At 39.6% G+C, this 18457-nt stretch overlaps 1 protein-coding gene across 7 annotated transcripts in view; it reads left to right on the forward strand.

Annotated features, from left to right (window-relative positions):
• The window catches only part of SPATS2 (spermatogenesis associated serine rich 2), a 174608-nt gene that overhangs the window by 147238 nt on the left and 8913 nt on the right, over positions 1 to 18457 (forward strand). For all 7 annotated transcript variants that reach the window (XM_017945854.3, XM_021922300.2, XM_017945851.3 and 4 more), the window contains 2 exons: positions 843 to 978; positions 14456 to 14514. In XM_017945854.3, the coding sequence (XP_017801343.2) occupies positions 843 to 978; positions 14456 to 14514 (195 nt within the window). The remainder of the gene's footprint in view (positions 1 to 842; positions 979 to 14455; positions 14515 to 18457) is intronic.

Raw genomic sequence — 18457 nt, forward strand, 5'->3', positions numbered from 1 at the left:
TTGATTTTTCTCTTCCTTATAGGTAATATTTTTCTGTTTCTTTTAAGTTTTTTTAGGTGGGACTAGAGCAGCCTTTAGTCTAGAGCTAATTTTGCCCTGTTGCTGAGGCAGTATCCTTCCAACTACTCTGCCTGCCATGTATTGTGAGGTTTTTCCACTCTGGCTGGTGTGAGCACAAACTGTCCCTGGCCTGGTGAGCTCTGGGGATTGTTCTGCCTAGTCTTTTTTTTTTTTTTTTTTTTTTTTTTTTTGCCTGTTCTCTTTCCAGTCTTGGGTAGTTTCTTTATCCTCATAGACTGATCCACACTCAGAATCCTCTGTGCATCTCTGTGCAGCTCTCTCATGTGTGTAGCTCTTTCCTCGCCAGTACTCTGCCCTAGAATTTCAGCCATCTTGGCCTCTCCAAATTCCCAACTTTGTCCCTTCAATTCAGGGAGTCCACCAGGCTCAGTTTAGGATTTCTCCTCCCTGCATTGTAGCCTAGAAACTATTGAGGCAGTAAGTTGGAGCAATCACAGGCCTTACTTCATTTGTTTCTGTTGTCTCAGGGGAAAAGTACTACCTGTTACACATTGTCTGAAAACCATTGTTTCATATATTTTGTCTTTGTATGTTTTTAGTTGTTTAAGATAGAAGGACAAATCCAATTCTTATTATTCCATCTTGACTAGGATCCTTTTTTCCCCAAAAATCTATAAAAACATGTTTTTCTCATTGGGGAGGGTGGTTATTTAGGAAAGATTCTTAGTCCACATGACATTTGGCTTAGGTGTTCAGATACAACTTTCAAGTTACCTATATTATTATTCTTTTTTTTAAATCTTTGGGTTTTTTTCCCCAAGGTTCCAATATTGAAAAATCTGTAAAAGACCTCCAGCGCTGCACAGTGTCTCTTGCACGGTATCGAGTTGTAGTTAAAGAAGAGATGGATGCTTCCATTAAGAAAATGAAACAAGCCTTTGCTGAATTGGAGAGCTGGTAAGTTAAGCTGCATTTGATATCAGTAGCATAAAAACGATCATATATAAATATAAAGATGGTCAGCCATTCCCCAAGTTCTTCCATTCATGACTAACTACATAGTGGGAGACACTTATAAATCCTATGGTATATTTAGCTTTCTGCATTGTTCTGTTTCTCTTGGTCACAGTGTGAGAATAGTACAGATAACTCACAATGCTCTAGAAATGAGCCAGAGTTTAATATTGTTTGGAAAGGGACACATAATTATAGAGTAGATCATGTACTCTAAAGTCTCCTTTTAAACCAAGATCCTATAACAAATGACATGATGTTTTTGAACAAAATTATAAAGTAGAAAAAATCTGTCTTTGCTTTCCTACCTTCCTCCATCCTTTTTAATGTATGCCACTCCAATAAAGTGCCTTTTTATTATTATTATTTTTTGAGACAGGGTCTTGCTCTCTCTGTCACCCAGGCTGGAATGCTGTGGCACAATCACATCTCACTGTAGCCTCAGCTTTCTGGGCTCCAGCAATCCTCTCATCTCAGCCTCCCAAGTAGCTGGTACTACAGGCATGTGCTACCACACCTGGCTCTTTTTTTAATTTTAAAATATTTCGTAGAGATGTGGTCTCACTGTGTTGCCCAGGCCAATCTTCAACTCCTGGGCTCAAGTGATCTGCCTGCCTTGGCCTCCCAAAGTGCCGGGATTACAGGTATGAGCCACTGCACCCGGCCTTCCTTTTATTAATTATTGATTTGTTTTTTATTTCATGTTTTTCAAACTGTGTTCTATAGAATACTCACCTTTTTTAAATTTTGTTTTTGAGGTAGAGCCTCAGTCTGTTGGCCAGGCTCTAGTGCAGTGGTATAGTCTCGGTTCACTGCAACCTCTGTCTCCCGGGTTCAAGTGATTCTCATGTGTCAGCCTCCCGAGTAGCTGGGATTACAGCTGTGCGCCACCATGCCTGGCTAAATTTTGTATTTTTAATAGAGATGGGGTTTTGTCACATAGGCCAGGCTGGTCTCGAACTCCTGACCTCAGGTGATCCACTGACTTTGGCCTCCCAAAGTGTTGGGATTATAAGCATGAGCCACCATGCCTTGCCTAGAATATTCATTTCTTAAAATATATTAATAAGTGTTTTCAAATGAAATAATGCCTCCAAAAAGTTAAATCATCTTACTTAAATAAAATAAGTATTTACTTACATTAAATAAAACTTACTTTGGGGCTACATAACTCATCTAGTAGTCTACCCACGCCTTGTCCTGAACTCTAAGTTTCACTTTTCAGGTTTTATGGCTAGGAATTTAATGTCATGTCTTCTGTTTTTCTTTGTTTGAGACAGGGTCTGACTCTGTCACCCAGGCTGGAGTGCAGTGGCACAATCATGGCTCACTGCAACCTCCACCTCCTGGGCTCAAGCCATCCTCCCACCCTCAGCCTCCCAAGTAGCTGGGACTACAAGCACGTACCATCACACTTGGCTAGTTTTTGAATTTTTTGTAGAGATGGGGTTTCGCCATATTGCCCAGGCTGGTCTCCAATTCCTGGGCTCAAGCAATCCTCTCGTCTCAGCCTCCCAAAGTGCTGGGATTACAGCCATGAGCCACTGTGCCTGGCTATCTTCTTTTTTGACACGTATTTTTGCTCCTGCCAGATTACTCATTGTCTCAAAACTTAACATTCACATTTCCTCTTCCATCTACTAGTTAATGCCACTTTCCCAGCCTGATAATGCTCTTCTATTCCTCTGTATTTATCTAAATCCCACCATTTCTCCAAACTCTCCTTAAATTAAGGTCAAACTTCTGGAAATTCTTCTAGGTAACTGATTTTTCCCCTTTCTGACCTTCTAGGAGGAAGCACCGTGCCCTTTGCACTGCATTCTTGTCATGTAAGATAATTGTTGGCTTGTTTAGAAAATAAAGAGCTGGCTGGGCATGGTGGCTCACGCCTGAATCACAGCACTTTAGGAGGCCAAGGCAGGCGGATCACAAGGTCAGGAGTTCAAGACCAACCTGGCCAACATGGTGAAACCCTATCTCTACTAAACATTCAAAAATTAGCCAGGCGTGGTGGCATGCACCTGTAATCCCAGCTACTCAGGAGGCTGAAGCAGGAGAATCACTTGAACCCAGGAGGTGGAGGTTGCAGTGAGCTGAGATCGCACCATTGCACTCCAGCCTGGGCGATAGGGCGAGACTATCTCAAAAAGAAAAGAAGAAAGAAAGAGCTGAGTGTAGTAGGTCATCACAACTTTGCTTTGATAAGCCTCTGGTCTCCACGATTGTTCAGCTTACTGATTCCTTAGTCACAGGATCTGATTCCATTCAGAGCAAGCTTGAACCAGGAAACACAGTTCCAGGAGAGAGATTTGTGAGTTCCTGCTGACTTGGAACCCAGCCAGGAGGAGCCTCCTTCAATAAATGACAAATGAAATGGTTTCCTACCTGGGAACTGTGTATTTAGGATTGATTAGCTGACGTAACAACCGGGTCAATTTAACTTGAGTAAAGACATTACCTGCCCTTTCCTGCTAGTATAAAGCCCTTTGCTCTGGTTGATTGAGTTTATAAACCACCTTATTTCAATGTTCCTTGTAGCCACTACTTCAAGACATAATTGGCAAGTGACTAACTCCATTTGGCACCAAAGCAGAGCTTGGAGTTAGTGTCACTTAGAAAGCCATTTCTGTGTTGGTTATAGCATAAAAGAAAAGCAAAGAGTTCTAACAGATTTGCAGCAGTAAAAGTACATTACCCCTGACAGGGCACTAGGGAAATTATACAGATAACTCCTTTCACTTTGATGCCAAATAAAAACTGATACACCTATAGAAAGGTAAACTCAGAAGCTTTCTAATGTATAAAACTTAAAATTTCTTCTTATTGGTGACTTAGCAAGAATCATCTCTAGACCCAAGTTTACTTTTCTTGTTAATTAATAATATTTGTCTGCTTTTCATTGTTGGAGCTGTTAGTTGACTTAAGTTTAAGGATCTTAAGGAGGTAAGATATGGAGTGGAACATGAAGCTAGAATGTATAAACTCCTTTGGAAGATTGTTATATAATGTGTTGATGAAAAATGCCAACAGGATACACACTCAGCTTCTCTTTTAAATAAAAAGTTTCAGTTTGGCCGGGCGCGGTGGCTCAAGCCTGTAATCCCAGCACTTTGGGAGGCGGGGCAGGCGGATCAAGGTCAGGAGATCGAGACCATCCTGGCTAACGATTGAAGCCCGTCTCTACTAAAAATACAAAACAGCTGGAGCGTGGTGGTGAGAGCCTGTAGTCCCAGCCTTCTTTCGAAGGAGCTGAGGCAGGAGAATGGTGTGTGAACCGGGAGGCAGAGCTTGCAATGAGTGGAGATCGCACCACTGCACTCCAGCCTGGGCAACAGAGCGATACTCCGTCTCAAAAAAAAAAAAAAAAAAAAAAAGTTTCAATTTTATGAAAGTCAAAAGATATTTTTTAAAAGGAGAACTAGGTAAGAGAAAAAGATTGGCAAGAAATTTGAGATTATACATCACATAAAGTCATATAGGTTTATGGTTAAGATTTTGAAATTGTTCCTGATTCCTCATTGATCTTAGAAAAGTTATGTCCTTTTATTGGCGTTTCTTTTCTTTCTTTATTTTCTTTTCTTTTTTTTTTTTTTTAAGACAGGGTCTCTGGCGCCTATACTGGAGTGTAGTAGCACCATCACGTCTCACTACAGCCTCGACCTCCCCAGGCTCAAGGGATCCTCCCACCTCAGCCTCTTGAGTAGCTGGACTACAAGGCGGGTACAAACATGCCCAGCTAATTTTTGTATCTTCTGTAGAGATGGAGTTTTGCCACATTGCCCAGGCTGGTTTTGAGCTCCTGGGCTCAAGCATCCTCCTGCTTCAGCCTCCCAAAGTGCTGGGATTACAGGTGTGAGCCACCTTGCCCAGCCTAGAGCTTTTTTTTTTTTTTTTTTTTTTTTTTTTAATGTTAAGCTTAGTCTTACCAAAGGCTTTTAAGTCCTTACATTTAAAGGCCACATATAGATGCTGAAAACTTAGGAATCATTTTACGAACCAAACTACCTCCAAAATGTTATCTCCAAAAATATCTAAAATGCGTAGAAATAAAGGAATGTGCTAATGCAATATGTATTATCAAAGATGTACATAGCACTGTAGTTCTAAATCATTCTTTGGTTTTTGAAGCTTAGTACATTGATGTCTTGTTTCTGCGAGTACTTGATGCCATGGTTCTTGATTTTTTTAATTTAAAATTTAACTCTAACCATCTGTGAAAATAATTACAGGTTGAGTATCCCTTATCTGAAATGCTTAGGACCAGAAATGTTTTAGGTTATTTTTATTTTTTTCAGATTTTGGAATGTCTGTAGAAACTAGTTGAGCATCCCTAATTTAAAAATTCAAAATCCAAACTGCTCCAGTGAGTATATTCTTATAGTGTCATGTCGGTGCTCAAAAAAGTACAGATTTTGAAGCATTTTGGATTTTTGGATTAGAAATGCTCAACCTGTAATAACATATGAAGAATATTTTACTGAACATGTTCAGTTATATTATTGGATTTTTTTAATCCTGATTTCTTTTCCACAAAGTAGGTATTGTTAATTCTGTTTTACCGAAAATAAATGTATGTCTTAGGTTAAGCAATTTGCCTAACATAAGTTTCAGATCCAATATTTGAATGTATATATTCAGACTCATTAACCTATGATTTTCATTTCATACCTCATTGATGGCTCACTTCTCCCACTAAAACTTGGCAAGGCTAGAGACTGTTGGTACATATCATATTACAGACAGTCCCCTACTTATGATGGTTCAACTTAACAATTTTCTGACTTTATGATGGTATGAAAGTGATACACATTCAGTAGAAAGCGTACTTTATATACCCATACAACCATTTTGTTTTTCACTTTCAGTGTAGTGTTTAATAAATTACATCAGATAGTCAACACTTCATTATAAAATAGGTGTTGTGTTAGATGACTTTGCCCAATTGCAGGCTAATATAAATGTTCTGAGCATGTTTGAGGGAGGCTAGGCTAAGCTTTGATGTTAAATAGGTTCGGTATATTAAATGCATTATCAACTTAAGATATTTTCAATTTGCACATGCCTGTAATCCCAGCACTTTAGGAGGCTGTATTCGTCTGTTCTCATGCTGCTAATAAAGACACACTCGATACTGGGTAATTTATCAAGGAAAGAGGTTTAACTGACTCACAGTTACAGCTGGCTGGGAAGGCCTCACAATCTTGGCTGAAGGCAGAGGAAGAGCAAAGTCACGGCTTACATGGCGGCAGCCAAGAGAGCTTGTGCAGGGGAACTCTCATTTATAAAACCATCAGATCTTTTGAGACTTACTACCACAAGAACAGAATAGGGGAACCACCCCTGTAATTCAGTTATCTTCACTTGGCCCCACCCTTGACATTTGGGGATTATTACAATTGAAGGTGAGATTTGGGTGGGGACACAGCCAAACCATATCAGAGGCCAAGGCAGGAGGATTACTTGAATCCAGGAGTTCAAGACCAGCCTTGGCAACATAATGAGATCCTGTCTCTACATAAAGTAACAAAATTAGCTGGGCACAATGACATGTGCCCATAGTCCAGCTACTCAAGAGGATCGCTTGAGCCCAGGAAGTGGAGGCTGCAGTGGGCCATGATCATGCCACTGTACTCCCACCCTGGGTGACAGAGCAAGACCCTGTCTCTTAAAAAAAAAAAAAAAAAAAAAAATTTCAATTTACAGTAGGTTTATTGGGACATAACCCCATTGTAAGCCGAGGAGCATCTGTATTATTTCCTCTTCAGCTTAAAGGCTGTGTAACAGAGAAACCCCAATGTAGGAGAATTTAGGGACTAAGGAAACTTAGTCATTATGAAACAGGTTAGAATGAGAAGGACCAGGATTTAGGCTGAGCCTATGAAAGTATTTTTTAAGTTCAATAAAGTCAAACTATATGAATACTCCATCTGAATATCCAATATTCTTTTGATTTTGTGATTCAGAAGGTCCAAATCACTATTATTCCTAAGTCACAACTTGTAGTGCCTTGTGATTCTAGTTATTCTTCAGGTCAGATCATAGTAGTGGGAAAGGTTTTAAGATTGAAGGTGCGGTTAATTAGAAAATATTTCTTGGGGGAAATGAATCATTATCAAGCCATATAAAAAGTATTTACACTGGCAGAAAGGTTGGGGTGGAACACTGCATTTCGGAGATACGAGCAGAGACATAGAAGGGACACATAGGGACCACATGCAGTCTAGCTGTTGCTATGGGGCAATAGTGAAATTAGCAAGGGATGAAGTCAGAGGCTGAGGTATAATGAGAGCATTTGATGGAAGGATCTGAATTTTGTTTTTCCTTTTTTTAAAGATTTCATTATTCCCTCTTATTTTTACTGTATTGCCCATAATTATAATTGTTTTATTAAATATAAGTAAAACTGAAAATTCTACCACCTTAACACATAAGTAATTTTTATTTTCTGCATTCCCTTGTGTTCTTTATGTATATTCATACATATTCTTGAATAGTTGTAATCGTAGTGAGAGTGTAATTTCAATGTGTACTTTTCACTTAAAATTAGTTTGATTCATCACTTCATGACTGCTTACACTGTGTTAGTGTATGTACATGTTTATTTAATAATTTCTGTACAATGAATCTGGAAGGTATAATGATTTACTGGTTAATACAAGTGCATTTTACTAAAGAGATGTTCTGCCGAAACTGAGAAATAAAGATGAATACAGGAATTAACATAATAATTGCTGCCGCTATTTACTGAACTCACTTACTGAGCTTTTATTGTATGTCAGAAGCTTTTATGTACAGTGCTTCTAATCTGTATAACATTATCAGTTGTGGTATTACGCTCATGTTATAAGTGAGAAAGATAGGCACAAAAATATTTTACCCAAAGATACTTTTCTACTACACCATTCTTTTGTTTTCTGTGTCTGTTTTTTTTTTTTTTTTTTTTTTTTTGAGACGGAGTCTCGCTCTGTCGCCCAGGCTGGAGTGCAGTGGCCGGATCTCAGCTCACTGCAAGCTCCGCCTCCCGGGTTTACGCCATTCTCCTGCCTCAGCCTCCTGAGTAGCTGGGACTACAGGCGCTCGCCACCTCGCCCGGCTAGTTTTTTGTATTTTTTTTAGTAGAGACTGGGTTTCACCGTGTTAGCCAGGATGGTCTCGATCTCCTGACCTCGTGATCCGCCCGTCTCGGCCTCCCAAAGTGCTGGGATTACAGGCTTGAGCCACCGCGCCCGGCCTGTTTTCTGTGTCTTAACAGGTATTCCTGTTTGCTTTATTCTGCAGTGTTTACCTTCCTATTCCACATGTTTTCACCTTTTTCTGGTTTCTGAAACTTTTAGACATTGGTGTCATAATTCCAGTTTCTTTCCTTTTTTTTTTTTTTCTTTTTTGGGAGAGTGAGTCTCATTCTGTCTCCCAGGCCGGAATGTAGTGGTCCAATGTCTGTTCACTGCTACCTCTGCCTCCTGGGATCAAGCGATTCTGCCGCAGCCTCCCGCGTAGCTGGGATTACAGGCATGTGCCACTACACCTGGCTAATTTTTGTATTTTTAGTAGAGACGGGGTTTCACCATGTTGGCCAGGCTGGTCTCGAACTCCTGACCTCAGGTGATTCGCCTGCCTGGCCTCTCAAAGTACTGGGATTACAGACATGAGCCACCGTGCCCAGCCAAAATCACAGTTTCAAATGAGGATCTGGTCAGCCACTCACTAAGGGGGCTTAACACTCGAGCCATTTTTATCTCGTTTTGTTTTAATTTTTATGTTTTTGGAGAGACAAGATCCCACTGTGTTACCCAATCTGGTCTCAACCTCCTGGGCTCAAGTGATCCTCCCACCTCGACCTCCCCAAGTGCTGGGATAGCAGGCATGAGCCACTGTGCCTAGCCCTGGCTCAGCCATTTTTTTTTTTTTTTTTTTTTTAACCAACTGAAAACTTGAGGCCGGGCACGGTGGCTCACACCTGTAATCTCAGCACTTTGGGAGGCCAAGGCGGGTGGATCACCTAAGGTCAGGAGTTTGAGACCAGCCTGACCAGCAAGGTGAAACCCCGTCTCTACTAAAAATACAAAAGTTAACTGGGTGTGGTGGCATGCGCCTGTAGTCCCAGCTACTTAGGAGGCTGAGATAGGAGAATTGCTTGAACCCGGGACACAGAGGTTGCAGTGAGCCGAGATGACGCCACTGCACTCTGGCCTGGCCGACAGAGTGAGACTTTATCTAAAAATTAAAAAAAAAAACAACAGCAACTTGAACAACATACTCCTTAGCAATACAGATTGTTACTGGTTCTTTTTCCTTACACAGATTGTAAAATATCGTCATTGAGTCACATGAGCTCCTGGATTAGCTTATAACTAAGGTGCTTTTGACCATTGGAAAAGAACAGAAAGAAAGATTATTCCATTGAAAGCTTGTCATATGAGAACCGTGGCTTATGTTCACATTCTAACTTTTTTTTTTTTTTTTTTGAGACAGAGTCTTGCTCTGTCACCGAGGTTGGAGTACAGTGGCATGATCTCAGCTCACTGCAACCCCTGCCTCCTGGGTTCAAGCGATTTTCCTGCCTCAGTCTCCCAAGCAGCTGAGATTACAGGCATGTGCCACATTTTTGTACTTTTAATAAAGAGACGGTTTCATCATATTGGCCAGGCTATTCTCGAACTCCCAGCCTCAAGTGATCTGCCAGCCTCAGCCTCCCAAAGTGCTGTGATTATAGATGTGAGCCACCACTCCTGGCCTCTTGGGGAGGCTGAGGTGGGTGGATTGCTTGAGGTCAGGAGTTCGAGACCAGCCTGGGCAACATGATGAAACCTGTCTCTACTAAAAATACAAAAATTAGCCAGGCATGAGTGGTGCACACTTGTAATCCCAGCTTCTCGGGAGACTGAGGCACCAGAATCGCTTGAACCCTGGAGGTGGAGGTTGCAGTGAGCTGAGATCACATCACTGCACTCCAGCCTGGGAGACAGAGCGAGACTCAAAAAAAAAAAAAAAAAAAAAAAGAAAGGAAGGAAAAATAAATACTACTGGCAATTCTCTTTTTTTGGTTATTTTATATGGGAAGAGGAAACCGTCTTCAAAGAAAAAAAAGGTGTCTGCATTGGCTTTGCTTGAATTTTTGCTTGGTTGGTTAGTAGAATTAGAATGAATAGGTTTTAAGGCCACGCATAGTGACTTATACCTATAATCTCAGCACTTTGGGAGGCCAAGGCGAGAGAATCACTTGAAATCAGGAGTTCAAGACCAGCCTGGACAACATAGTAAGACCCCTGTCTCTACAATTTTTTTTTTTTTAACTAGCCAGGTGTGGTAGCACACACCTTTAATCCCAGCTACTCGGGCTGAGCACGAGGATTGCTTGAGCCCAGGAGGTCAAGGATGCAGTGAGCTATGATTACGCCACTGCATTCCAACCTGAGTGACAGAGCAAGACCCTGTCTTTAAAAAAAAAAAAAAAAAAGTCCAGGTACAGCGGCTCACGCCTGTAATCCTAGCACTTTGGAAGGCTGATGTGGATGGATCACTTGAGGTCAGGAGTTCGAGACCAGCCTGGGCAACATGGTGAAACCCCCCATGTCTACAAAAAATACAAAAATTAGCTGGGCATGGTAGCTCGTGCCTGTAGTCCCAACTACTTAGAGGGCTAAGGCGGGAGGATTGCTTCAGCAAGGAGGCGGAGGTTGGCAGTGAGTCTTGATGGTGCCACTGTACTCCAGTCTGGGTGACAGTGAGACCCTGTCTCCAAAAAAAAAAAAAAAAAAAAATTCTAGATTTTGAGCAAATAAAATTGAGTACAAATGTTTTCTGACAATATTATTGAATGGTTTCGAGTAATATCCCTTGAAATAATTGACCTGTGGAATTGTCAGAGTTGCGTTTCCACTTTAATATTGTTTTTCCAATGCAACAGTCATAAACAAATAATGATCAGTTTTTTGGTACCAGTGAATTATTGAAGGCAAGAGCTAGAATCTCTAACTGCATGTTAGGTATCTGTATATTAATTAGAAGACTGGCTTCAAATGATGCACACAATATGTGTTAGCGATGTGAATGGTGATACTTCAGTAACAACTATTCTGAGCAACTAAATTATGCAAAAACTTTAGAATAAATTGACTGGGTGTCGTGGCTCATGCCTGTAATCCCAGGCCGGCAGATCACTTGAAGCCAGGAGTTTGAGACCAACCTGGCAACATGCCAAAACCCCATGTCTACTAAAAATATAAAAATTAGCTGGGTGTAGTGCCATGTGCCCGTAGTCCCAGCTACTCAGGAGGCTGAGGCAGGAGAATCGCTTGAACCCAGGAAGCGGAGATTGCCATGAGCCGAGATCATGCCATTGCACTCCAGAGCGAGACTCCATCTCAAAACAAAAAACAAAACAAAACAAAAAAACCCCACAGCTTTAGAATAAGTCGAGCAAATGTGAACATGGTAAGGAAGTCCCAAAAAGGAAGGAAGGAAATATAGAACATTTAGTTACCAGTCTTTTTCTTTACTAGCAGGGAGCAGTCATCCAAATCTGTCTTTCATAATTGAAGAAAGGATATGGAAATTTTCAACACTGAATAAGGCCCAGGCTTAATAAAAACTAGTATTTTTCCAAATAGGGTCCCAGCAATATTTAGCTGAATTTCATTTGCAATTTTAGAATCCAGTCTACCAGGTGCTTGGTGCTTATTATGGCATATTTCCATTCAAGAAAGCCTTGAGAGAGGCTTAGTACCCTGAGGTATTGGAGTGAGCAAGGTAATAGAGAGTCTGAATGAGCCTTTCATCACTCTCTGGGAGGACTCATTGCTTGCCGTTCTGGCATCTAAAAACCATTACCTCACACTACAGGTACTTTTGAACCTCTTGGCCACAGATACATACTGGGACCATTGTTTAGCTCAGAAACAGATGGAAAACCTTAGCTTAAGTTTCTGTGTTAAAAGTTGTGTTACAATAGATTAATTGTTTTTAATTGTAAAAAATGCCTATGTTGTTATCCTTATACCTAACCTACTTTTCACTTTGAACTCTTCCCACCTTCTCCATTTACTTTGTGATGCCAACATTTCACTAACTTTTCATTATGAGAACTTTCAGATATATAGAAAAGTTGAAAGGATGGTACAATGGCAGTGTATTTGCTGTGTGTGTATATAATATTTTGGTGGAACCACTTGGAAGTTGCAGATGTAGACGATATGTCACCCCTAAATGCTTTAGCATAAATAACCTAAAGCTAGGTCATTCTTCTATACAACCATAATCCCATTATATAATTTACTTTTTTGATGTGCTTTTAATAAGAAATTTACTATTAAATTTTGACATTCGTTTTTGTATTTTAAAGGTGTGAAAATTTTAATGTAAAATTATAAACGCTGATCATCCTTTTCTCTGAGAAACATATCGGCATCAGTTAACTAGTAGATTCTTTTGTTTAACGCTGGGCTGACATCACAGTACCTTTCACTAGGTGTTATCAATAGATGGCAACGTGACAAAAAGAAACAAGTTCTTACTGCTTTTCATTGTTTTTTGGCAATATATGTGTTTTAAGCTAATATATGTGTTTTAATTTTAATTTTTGTGGGTACATGGTAGATGGATATATTATAAGCTAGTATTTTTTTAATGGAGAGGTTATATGGTTGTCCATGCACCGTCCTATGAATTTCTTGTGATCACCACTGAGTTAATCAAAAAACAAAGTTTATTTAAATGAACACCAGTAATTCTCACAGGGGAAAAAAAAAATGCCGTCACACTGTACTAGCACAAATTGCCATAAAAAAGTCTGATTATAGGATGCAGAGCTTGCTAAAAGTGTCATCTGACATTCTACTTCTCATAATAAAGATTGTAAGCTACAAAAGGCTTACTTGTTTGCTGTAGTCTTTTAATAAATATTTTACAAGCTTTGTCAGAGACAAAGGATTTGTCATCTGATGGACACAGTGTCTGCATCTTAAGGTGATTTGGCAACAGAAGAGAGGTAATGTCAAACTGTAGGCCTGGCAGCTCCTGTCTCAGTTGTGCTTTTGTTTTGTCTTTTAGGTATTCCAATGCTGCTAGAGTTCTTGGAGCAAAATATTGCCAAGGTTTGGGAAATGCTTTCTTAGCAAAGTATTGCTACCCCACATTAATTGTATCTTCTCTCCAGTTTGATGCTTTTGGATTAATATGCCAACCAAATTTGTTTAGTTACAAGTCTGTTTATTAACATCATGCATAACGATTATCAAACCTATGTTTTCTGGCACTTCCCTATAAAAGATTTGCTCCTTGAGGAAATGACCCTGCCTTAGACATTTTTGTACGTCTCACACCATAGTCTCCACATTAACTAGTTTGTGCTAACATAACTATGTATTGAGCTAAATTGAATTAGAGAGTGACAGAGAGAGAAAGAGAGTATGTGTGTATATGATTACAACCAGAAACAAGAGTGGAACTTTTATTTACCCTGTAGTTATATTTTCCTTCAAAAGGAGAAAGCAGAATGAACTCCAAATTTGAAGAAAGTTGGAATATTCCATGTTTGTGCAGGCATTAAAATTCTAGATTTTTTTTCTTTTTGCTACCACAAAGCAAAACTGATATGGTAAGGAAAATTATTTGCATCCAGAGGTTGAATACTAGGGTAACCTGCTGTCTCCTTATACATTGAAGGCTGTGGGCTCTTTTATAACGACATGGAAAAGCTTTATGTGCCTATAAACCATTTACATTTGCAGTGGAAAAAATTCTAATTGACTATTTAATGTTCTTTTTCTGTAAAAAGCCTACCAGAAATCTGTAATTCTATTCCTTCCTCATTACTGTTATATGTTTCTCAGAAACTAGCACACTATATGTCTTATCTTTTGACTACTTTGCATTCTAAGTACTAAAATGTAAGTGGACTTGGTGCAACCATGGTCAGCTGTTGAAGATATACAAGTCCTAATCATGGATAAATTTACTATGCCCTAATGGGGATATTGCTTGGTAAAAATTAATTACATGCAAAGCCATCAAATTTTATAGACCAAAATATAAATATAAAAAGTATGTGAGTACATACATGGTTAAGTAAGTAATTTCCACATGGACTTTTGCTTTAGCACAGCTTACTAAAAAATGTGTTTTGTAGCTTGCTACTGCCATCTGCTGGTTCTCAACTCTTAGACTTCTAGCGATTGGTGTACTGCAATGTACCAATTTTGCAATATAAAAGGGAATTGGGTCTATTTATTTTATTTTTGGGAAAATCTTAAAATATTCTTTGAGAGTAAGACATCAGGATTTTTATGTGGTCCATACAGTATTATTTTTTAGTATGCTTTTAGCAAACAAACTTACCAGTCTTTCTCTACTATTAATAATGTGCTAATTTTGTATTTGAGTTTCTCATCAAACCTTTTATTCCTTTGTCATCTTTTCCTAGTTTAATGGATCGAGAAGTGGCATTGCTTGCTGAAATGGACAAAGTGAAAGCTGAAGCAAGTAAGATGATTGATCTTTAATTATAACTATTACCTTCATAAATAGTAGGTACCTACTTCCCCACCCTCATAACAAAAGCTCCATATAAATACCATAATAAGAGTTTGTATATTTAAATAATCTTAAGCAGTTGCATTGTACTGGCATATGAATCCTTTCAGGTAAAATAACTTTAAAGAGCCTGTTTTAAAAATATTTCCAAATCTTAATATTTTGAATGCAGAGTTCAATGTATAACAGACTACATCATGGTATCTGCCACCAGGTTTTTATTTTGTTTCTTCCTCCAGTGTTTAAGCAATTCCACTGGGATTTTTTCTACTCAGAAAAAAACCTTTAGCATAATCAGAGAAGACTTTATTAGGTTGCCTACGATTGAATGTATATGCTCCTATCATTACCTATCTCAGAACTTTCTTTGTTTTCTCAGTTTATAGAACAGTCTTCACTCAGGATCTGTTATCAATGGTAGGGGAAAAGTTAGTGAATTGAGGGCTCAAGATACTGGGTTTCTTGAAAGCTTACTAAAATAGATTCTGGAGGAATGAAGTCTAACTTTGGTGATTTGTGGGGTTTTGTACAGAAAAAACAGATATCTATTTTTTGATCATTTCTGTTAAGTGTTAGGTTAAACATACACAGCTACACGAAGAAAAGGGAATACCAACTGCAACTTGTACAATGGCATTGATTTGGGGCATTTCGGTGGCAGGTTTTATCTTCCTGCATTAAATGCCAGATTTATTATTAGGAAAGTTGTTGATTTTAACCCACCCTCAAACTGATAAGAATAGAAATGTTGGGCTAGGTTGAGATCATGACTCACAGTTAAATCACTTGTGTGTGTGGTCACGGGCCAGAGGATGCAGCTTTGAAGCACTGAAATGACTTCAGTTTGGGTCCATTTTAACTTGAAATTTTGAGAATGTAGCAGAGATGCCTTCCACTGTTTTTCAGAGGTGAGATTTCGTTTACATTGAGCAATATATTTTGAGTTTCTAATTTGACATTTCAGTCCATTATTTTATCTGTACATTCTCTTTTTGAAAATGGAAATTCAGATAAACTAAAACCATTAAGAAGACATATTTCTTACTTTTGAGAAGAAGGTCCTTTAAGGCCAGGCATGATGGCTCACACATATAATCCCAGCACTTTGAGCGGATCACCTGAGCCCAGGAGTTTGAGACCAGCCTAGGCAACATAGTGAGATCTTGTCTCTATGAAAAATAAGAAATTAGACTGGGCGCAGTGGCTCACGCCTATAATTCTAGCACTTTTGGAGGCTGAGGTGGGCAGATCATGAGGTCAGGAGATCGAGGCCATCCTGGCCGACATGATGAAACCCTGTCTCTACTAAAAATACAAAAATTAGCTGGGCATGGTGGGGCATGCCTGTAGTCCCAGCCACTCGGGAGGCTGAGGCAGGAGAATCGCTTGAACCCAGGAGGCAGAGGTTGCAGTGAGCTGAGATCGCACCACTGCACTTCAGCCTGGCAACAGAACGAGATTCCATCTCAAAAAAAAAAAATTAACCAGGCATGGTGGCATGTGTTATATGGCTATATGTAGTCCCATTTACTTGAGAGGCTGAGGTGGGAGGATCGCTTGAGCCCAGGAGGTCGAGGCTGCAGTGAGCTGTGATTGCACCACTATACTCCAGCCTGGGCAATAGAGCAAGACCCTGTCTTGCTATAAAGAAAAAGAAGGTGCTTTTAAAAATATTAATACATCTTTTATATTATAGAAAATTTTGGCTGGGCGCAGTGGCTCACTCCTGTAATCCCAGCACTTTGGGAGGCCGAGGCGGGCTGCTCATGAGGTCAAGAGATCGAGACCATCCTGGCCAACATGATGAAACTCCGTCTCTACTAAAAATACAAAAATTAGCTGGGCGTGGTGGCATGGCCTGTAATCCCAGCTACTCGGGAGGCTGAGGCAGGAAAATCACTTGAACTCAGGGGGCGGAGGTTGTAGTGAGCCGAGATCGTGCCACTGCACTCCAGCGTGGTGACAGAGCGAGACTCCATCTCAAAACAAAACAAAACAAAAAATTTCAAATAGGCTAATGTAACAAACTCCCATCACTCAGCTTCAACCAATTATCAAGTTGTGCCCAATCTTATTTTATCAAATTCAGAGCTCAGAGTTTTACTTAACTTCATCAGTTTTATATCTTTAGCTCTTTTCTCCCTGAAAATCCTGGTTCTTAATGACATGATGTAATTACTCATTTACCAATGCTATTAAGAGTTGCTTTTTGTTTTTTACATATTATAATTTTATTAAGTAATTGATGGGTTTGTAGTATTTCAGTCTTTTCCAATGTTGTATAATTAGGTCCTGTGAGTTATCTGTTATGTGTAGAAAGCTTTTTATTTACCTCATTTTCGCCATTTTGAGAGCTATAATTTTGTCATAGAATCACTGAATGCTAGAGCTGAGAGAAACTGAAGTTGATACAAATGGCAAATAGGTTTTATCTTGGGAGCTAAACCAATAGATCATTTGTAACTGTTGGGCTTTGGTGTTAAGAAACTTTTGTAGGCATGCTCCTGACTCCTGAGAAAGTGGGCCCTGACTGATTAGTGTAACTTGGGTCTAGGCAGCCCATGTGTGCATGTTTGTGGCAGGCAGTTGGGCTGAGTAAACTTACTAAATACATCCAGGTCTCTGTAATACCTGGTGTAACTCTTTAAAATTTCTGTTTTTTTCTGACATGAATTTGGCTAATTCCTCAGTATGTTACAGGATTCTGTGTATATCAGTTAGGGATTCAGTTTGACTACATGGAACAGAGTGGCCTAAATAAATGTGAGTGTCCTTTTTTCTCAGGAAATGAAAAGTACAGAGGTAAGCAACCCAGAGCTGGCAGGACATTTCCAATATGACATTAGGGACCCAGGGTCTTCTATCTTCTGCGCAACCATTCTGAGAGTATGCTTATGGTCAAAAGACAACTCCCTAGGCTCCAGTCAAGAAGGAGTAAAATGTTACATGCTAAGACTCTTTTAAAACACTCTCCTGTAAACCCTGCCCTTTGAGTTCTGCTTATATCTCAATGGGGAAACTGTATCACATGACCATTTCATCTGTAGCAAAGCCAGAAAATACAGATTTTTTTACCTAATTTTGTTGGTACCCAACAACATTGGATTTCTGATAGCCCTGAATGTTCTTGAATATAGTTGGAAAGACTGTGTTCTATCAACTAACGGTCTTTGCTACAGTCCTCCCCTACCCAGTATCCCTCTTTTTTCCAAAATGAGAATATGTTCACCACCGCCTCAGTAGCAATACCTCCAAAGTCTCGTCTAGTTAGTTAATATTCAGCTGAAAGGCTAGGTCTTCAGAGTAATTTCAGATCTTCCAAGGATGGGATCTCATAAATTAAAAGAAAGGCTAAATGCCCCCTTCTCCAATATTACACAGTTGGAGAAAGAAAAGGATGATTATAGTAAAAATTCCCACTTGGAAGAGCAATGATCAAATCTTGCTGGCGGGAAGGAATAGCAGAGTCCCTTCCCTGGTAGTAGTGAACATTCCTTGGGTGGTTTATCTGCTTCCAGGGAGGATTTCTTTGGTTCAGTTTCCACTGTAGCCCCTGTCTCTCTGGGAGATTTTTATTGTCTGTTCTCTGCCATGACCAAGTTGTATCCAAGTTGTATATCAGAAAGCATGCCATAGAAGGTGGTTCTTAAAAGGGTGTAACAATCTAAATACCCATCACTAGGGAACTCGGTAAATAATTGTGGTATATCCCCATACTCAGTGGCTGTTAAACAGAATGAAGGTGATCCAGATGTAGTAATAGGGAATAAACTTAAAAATATATTAAGTAAAAATAGCTAAGGTAAAGGAAAGACCATGTGTATGATATACTTCCATTTGTGAGAAGGGAAAAAGGAGAGATACATATGTATACATGTTGTGTGCACATAGA

The sequence above is a fragment of the Papio anubis genome, chromosome 9 (genome assembly GCF_008728515.1).
Source record: "Papio anubis isolate 15944 chromosome 9, Panubis1.0, whole genome shotgun sequence".
Lineage (NCBI taxonomy): Eukaryota > Metazoa > Chordata > Mammalia > Primates > Cercopithecidae > Papio > Papio anubis.